Raw genomic sequence first — 6,581 nt, 5'->3', positions numbered from 1 at the left:
AGAAATATAAAATATATATATATATATATATATATATATATATATATATATATATATATATATATATATATATATATATATATATATATATTTAAAATATATATATATAGTATTGCTGTATTGCTGTGGTGGACATTGGGGGTTGCTGCATCTGCTGATCTGTGTTCTGATGAGAACCGTGGCTTTCTCTCCCTCCCACTCCTCCCCTGCAGGGTGGAGGCTGCACACTTTATAGTGTACTTTGGGTAAGTGGAGAGTGGAGTGAACCTGGGTCTTTGTGTTACTTGAATCAAGTCTTTCTCTTTTGAGACAAGTGCCTACTTCTGGATTTCTGGGATATTGGTCTGGGAAGAGAATGTGTGTGCTCGTGGAGGGGATGGAGGGGGTGGCTGTAGGAATAGATTAGGGAATACTACCGCGGTGTGAAAAACGTAATCAAACAGAGAGTTTTTTGTCGTGAGAGTATGTGTTTTGTGCTAATTTAACCAGCCTTGATTATGTAGACTTTTAAAGATGGTGTTTTAATGCATCCAGCTCATTGGCCGAGGCTCTTTGAAGTGCTTAAATCCTTCTTTGTACACCATTTCTTTGCAACGTCCATTATGCTTGCTTGGCTCCAATTTTCTCAGCATACACACATAAACACACACCCCTGTGGAGTTATACAGATTCACACACATACTTGACTGACATTGTTGTTAAAGTGGTTTAATCAGTAGAGCCTCAACGTATGGAGTTAATAATAAATGCGCACCAGAAAAAACAAGGAATGCATTAAGAAGTTTATACTGAACCTTTTTAGGTATTGTTAGTTTTTAAAACGCCCAAATTAGATAAATAAGTAAAAATAAAACCCATGAACTTAGGAAAGTCGAAAAAAGTGCCGTGTCAGAGATTTCAACAGCTTTGCTATGAGTTTGATGTGACTTTAGCTCTCAACTGAAAGAAGAACACAAAGATAAAATCTGTACTTAGTTCATCTTCTGCTGTGTGTCTGTAATCTGTGGTGTTTTGATACTTATCTGCTTCTCTTTATTTCTGATCACTTTCTAAGGAGTAACATGGAGAATCAGATCCTGAAAGCAGGCTTCACTAGTAGAGAGATCGTCATCTTGGAAAATGATGATCCTGGGGGGGTGTTTGAGTTCTCCCAGTTCTCCAGAGGCCCATGGTTTATCAACGTAAGTCTAAATGTAACACGGCGGCATAGAAAACAGCAATGTGCACTGCTGGTCAGAAGTTTAATCTTTATAAAAAATGAAAGTCAGATTCATCTTCATCTTTTAATACTAACTTTTTTTTTCTTGGAGATATAGCTGTACAGCGGACACATGAAGTTGTGATTTTATTTTCTCATCAACCCAGGCTCAAATAAATACATACACACCCACATATACTTGGGTAAAAGGACACATCAGTTTTGGAATGTAAAAAGTATGCTAACATTAAACTGGCATGAACCTGACCTCAGCCATATTAAAAAATATGGATTTTGCTTACAAACCAGACAGTTTAAATGAGCTTTCGCCTTTCTGAGAAAAATATTAGCCAGAGATCTAACCTTCATTATGACAAGAACTTGTAAATCTATAGTTTCTCTACAATTTTCTAAGGGATGTACTGATCATTCTAATGTAGTGGAGGTGTATGTTTATATTTGAGTTCTTAAGTTAGAGCCTGTGTCGATAAAATACAGTCAAAAAACAAATGCATGCGTGTACACCTAAAACCTGCCTAAATGTTTCTAGAAAACATAAACTATTGTATAATTTAAACATTATCTGTCAACATCTGCCAAGATGTTTATGCATTCATCAGGGTTCTAGAGTTCCTCTTGGTATTAAGCTTTGATGCTAAATATTCATTTTTTTCTGGTGTGTCTGGTGACATTTGTCCAATTTAAACCAAGGAGGGTGAGGCTGTGGAGCTGCGTGTGGTCAGATCTCAAGGACAACTCCTGAAGCAGTTGATACGATACACAGTGATGCCGTCAGGCAGCGCTGAATTCTATGGAGCTACAGGAATCCTTGAGTTTAAACCCGGGGAGAGAGAGGTGGTGGTGGCACTGGTCGCAACACCTGACGGGATACCTGAGGTGAGAACATAAAAGAGTGGCACATTTGGTGTCAATTATGCGTTTTATTTATTGTAGGAAATAAGAAGGCAAGAAAACTCATTTCATTTGGGAGCAGAATTGTAAAATTAGCGTTTTTACACATATGTTCATACAGCTGGATGAGACGTTTTCTGTGGTACTTAGTAGCCACAGCACTCCACCAAGTCATCTAGGCAACCACAGGGAGGTCAACATCACTGTCCGTAAGAACGATGACCCTTTTGGGGTCATTGAGTTTATCCGATCAGATCTCACAGTCACCATCAATGAGAGCAAAGGAGAGGCAATACACCAGGGTAAGTGAACTAATGAGATACTTTTACTTTATAAGCGAATCTCCTTGACACACGGACCTAATAACTATATTGAATCTGCATTAACAAAGACTTTTGTATGGCATTTAGTGGAAATGTGCTTTCGTCCAAACCAACGTTGTGTCAAACATTAAAGAGAAAATGCACAAATATGATAATATAAGCCTTGAACAGTGACACTAATGATCTCTCTTTCAGCTGTGTACCCTGTGGTGAGGAATCGAGGTCACTTTGGAGAAGTGTCAGTTTGGTGGGGCTTAGAGCCAGCTCTGCCGGCAGATGTTATGCCTGTCCATGGACAGCTTACTTTCAAAGAAGGGGAGTACTTGAAAAACCTTACCCTCTCCTCTGTGCCTGATGAGGTACATTGTTAGACTTGGGTCATAAAAGCTTGCAATCATGCCAATTGAGTTTCTTTTTGGAACTTAAACGTGCATTGCTGTTGTTCTTTTGTATGACATAAGATTCCCGAAGACAAGGAGAACTTCACCGTCACGCTGTCAAATGCAACAGGTGGAGCGAGACTAGGAAACACACTCAGTGCCAGCTTGTGGATTAATAAGAACGATGACCCCATATATTTTTCTGGTAACAGTCAAACGATACATAGAAAATCCTTTGGATTATTAGTTTGTCGTGTTTCTAATGATACATCAATCTCTCCTCTTTGGTGTCTTTCCTCTCCTTTAACCTGACTCGCTCACTTCAGAACCATTCACTGCTCGTGTTCGTGAAGGAGGCGTTGTTAATTTCACCGTCCTGAGGGCAGGCCAAGCCGACTTCATGGCGACGGTGATGTATCGAGTGGATTTTGGTGGAGCATCAGCAGATGACTTCGCTCTTCTGACAAATAGCACATTATTAGTGTTTGATGTGGGAGAATGGACAAAGAGCATCTCTGTGGCCATTGAAGACGATGACATACCGGAGACGGATGAACCTTTTTACATTGTTTTATATAACGCCACAGGTGAGTACAACAGTATGTTTGAAGTGATTAGAGGAAAGAAGGAGACACAGATGTATGAACATGTTTTCATCACTGAACAGGAATGAAAATAAATATATTCAAATGTTGAGTATGTTCACATTTTCTTATTGAAAATTTCAGTGTATTTTATTCTGATTTTATGTGACAGACAACACAAGACAGTGCTTATAAAGTGGAGGGAATGTTTGCATTCAGCTTTTTTGGGTCAATACTTTGTATAACCACCTTTTGCTGCAATTGCAGTTGCAGGGATTTTGGGGTAATCTTTGTAAAATTACTCAAGTTCAGCCAGATGGAATTTTGAAAATATAAAATGTCGTTGTTTTCCCAATTGCTAACCATGCTTATTTAGATTACATAACTAATATTACCTCACTTTGAAATTCATATAGATGCTATTTACTGTATGTTGTTTGAAAGAAATGTCATATCATTGAAAGTCTTGCTAAATGTTTCAGTGTAATTAGTATTAGTTTGTTTATGGTTTGTAGCAGGTCTGGTGTTTAACCCCAACCAGCTGCATGTTGAGGCTTTTTGCTCTTTATTTTGCCTGTTTAATTGCTAGTGGACTTACATGGCTACACGGTTGGTCTGATGTGCTCATAGTCTGGCAGCTTACTGTGTGGGCTTTCCACAGAGCAGCTATTGGAAAAAATAATTTTAGCTAAATATAGCTTGCAAGTTCCCTTTGTATGTCTTGTTTATTTTTATTTTTTTTCTAGAAAGGTTTAAAAGCAGCCTACTTATGTAACCATTTATTTTCAGACCCCTTTTTAAATCTTATTTTCCTTGGATGTGACTGTGGTTTATTATCAGTGGGTCTACATTTCTACTTTTGCGCTACATTGCTTTAGGTTTTGATCTAACCCAACGATATCCTTGTGCGCACAGGCGATGCTGTAGTTTATGGCGCAGACACAGCTAAAGTGGTGATTGAAGCCAATGATGATGCCAATGGAGTTTTCTCCTTGGAACCTGAAGAAAAACCTGTGGAAGAGGGCAAGAGCAACCATTTTTAGTAAGAAATGCATTCTGAGATCATACTTAAGTTTATTTAACTTATATATTCATGTGTTTTTGGTTATTCTTTTGAAACACCAGTATAAATATCAATTTAGATTTTTAGAAATGTAATTTATTTGTTTGTCTTTTTGTCCAGTGTGCTACGAGCAAGGGGACACTTTGGTAACGTAACAGTGTTCTGGCAGCTGTTTGCCAATGACTCAGCCACACCTCTTGAAGAAAACCAGGAGTTTGTAAACACGCTGGGTTCCATCACCTTCGTTACTGGGGAAGAAACCAAACCAATTGTCCTTGAGGCTATCACTGATAAACTCCCAGAGTTTAATGAGTTTTTTGTTCTCAAATTGGTCAATATTTCAGGTTAATATGAGCTAAGCCTTGAACAGTGACACTAATACATGTATTATTTTATTATTGCATCCATTCTTTAAAAATGTTTGTAACCTTTTTTTTTTTTTAGGCGGTTACCCGGGAGACGGGGGAAAACTTGCAGAGACCTCTCTGAATGCCTCAGTCCTCATTCCTTTCAATGACGACCCATTTGGTGTTTTTGCTATTGCTGCCAACAACCTGGACCAAGAAGTTGCTGAGGACGTACTCGATGAAAACGATATGTCCTATGTAACTTCCTTCACCATTCTCCGACAGCAGGGCACTTTCAGCGATGTGCGGGTTTCCTGGGAGATCATGTCTGCGAGCTTCCCGCAGGGCCTTCCTCTTATGGACGATCTCCTGCTGCAAGCCTCTTTCCCAGATGAGGTTGAGCTCAGGCCTCATGCTAGGAGACACCACTCAGCTACAGACACTTGGTTCTTCTCTGGTCTTCCAGGAGCTTACGGGACCATCTCGCCTGAAGATGCTCCTGCAGCTGTGGGTAACTTCACCTTCTCAGCTTGGCTCGTGCCCAGACTAAACACTGATGGTTTTGTAATATCCAAAGGAAAAACAAATGGAAGTTTGCACTATGGAGTGAAGGTCCACACCAATGAGTCACATGTCACTGTGATGCTGTACTATAAAGTAATAGGTTCAAATAATACCCAAGTGGCAAGGGCCTCAGCAGAGAAGTTTTTGGAGGAAAATAAGTGGCTACATGTCATGATAACAGTTGATGACGGGATTATTGAGTTTTTCTTGGATGGGACGTCTATACCTGGTGGCCTGAGGAGCATCAAAGGAGAAGGCATCAATGATGGTAGGTTTGTTTCTGAAACCTGTTCTCTACCGCTTCCTTTGAAATTGACTCAATATTCTCTGAAATGCAGTTGTTGCCACTTACGTTATGTCACATTATGATTTGGTTGTGTCTGCTATTATAAATCATAACTATGAAATACATGCACCAAGATAACAGTACGGTAAAGTATAAGTCAGTAATAGTCTGCAACATATGGCAATTATAGTGACTTCCTAAAGTAGCTTTAAACCTCTGTGGATGCAAGAAAAACTAACAATGCACAAAACCCTGCACAAACCAGCATCCTATTTGCACAACTGTTTTTAGAGCATTGCACTATGTTGCCTATAATATGTTTGGCTTAAATGTGATTGTTCAAAAAAAAAAAATAATGTTTTAAGTTTTCACCTGAAACAATAATTGTGCATTGTCAGAATGTTTCAGAGCTAGAGCTATCTCCATTAGTTATTTTTACCTTCTTTCTCTTGTTTCCCAGTTAATACTGGAAGTCTACAATTTGTACATATACTGTTAATGTATGTGGACCCTCATTCGCCCACATGCACCCTTCAGTTGTTCCCTCATTGTTCTGAGCTACTGGGACTCTACAATGCTTGAGTGGCTGCACAGCCTGTGCATTGTTGGATTTTGTTACAGTTCAAAGGAATCAGCCGGGATCTCCTTTTCTTTATATTCCCTTTAATTAATGCAGACAATAGGATGTGCTTCACAAATGGCTCTAAGAGGGGAAATACCTCATGCCTCTTTTGCTTCATACAGTTGCAAAATAGACATAAAGAAAAAAAACTGTCAAGCGAGTTTCCTGTTTGCCCCAGTGAAATTGACTCAAAGATGTGCTACGCAGTGTGGAATTTAAGTTTATTTCTGCCACAGACAGACAGGTTTGTGCCTCGTGTATAAGTACAGGAGAGGTGTGAGAGGTGCAAGTGTATAAATGAA

At 39.1% G+C, this 6,581-nt stretch overlaps 1 protein-coding gene across 2 annotated transcripts in view; it reads left to right on the top strand.

The window, feature by feature from the left end:
• The window catches only part of LOC106941666 (G-protein coupled receptor 98-like), a 122,763-nt gene that overhangs the window by 34,401 nt on the left and 81,781 nt on the right, over positions 1-6,581 (top strand). For both annotated transcript variants that reach the window (XM_015024764.1, XM_015024755.1), the window contains exons 13-21: positions 1,055-1,181; positions 1,910-2,095; positions 2,232-2,412; positions 2,629-2,792; positions 2,895-3,018; positions 3,140-3,400; positions 4,313-4,439; positions 4,581-4,804; positions 4,905-5,639. In XM_015024764.1, the coding sequence (XP_014880250.1) occupies positions 1,055-1,181; positions 1,910-2,095; positions 2,232-2,412; positions 2,629-2,792; positions 2,895-3,018; positions 3,140-3,400; positions 4,313-4,439; positions 4,581-4,804; positions 4,905-5,639 (2,129 nt within the window). The remainder of the gene's footprint in view (positions 1-1,054; positions 1,182-1,909; positions 2,096-2,231; positions 2,413-2,628; positions 2,793-2,894; positions 3,019-3,139; positions 3,401-4,312; positions 4,440-4,580; positions 4,805-4,904; positions 5,640-6,581) is intronic.

The sequence above is a fragment of the Poecilia latipinna genome, unplaced genomic scaffold, assembly GCF_001443285.1.
Source record: "Poecilia latipinna isolate Pla-1442-1.1 unplaced genomic scaffold, P_latipinna-1.0 Scaffold94, whole genome shotgun sequence".
Lineage (NCBI taxonomy): Eukaryota > Metazoa > Chordata > Actinopteri > Cyprinodontiformes > Poeciliidae > Poecilia > Poecilia latipinna.
This window is presented reverse-complemented; position numbering and strand designations above follow the sequence as displayed.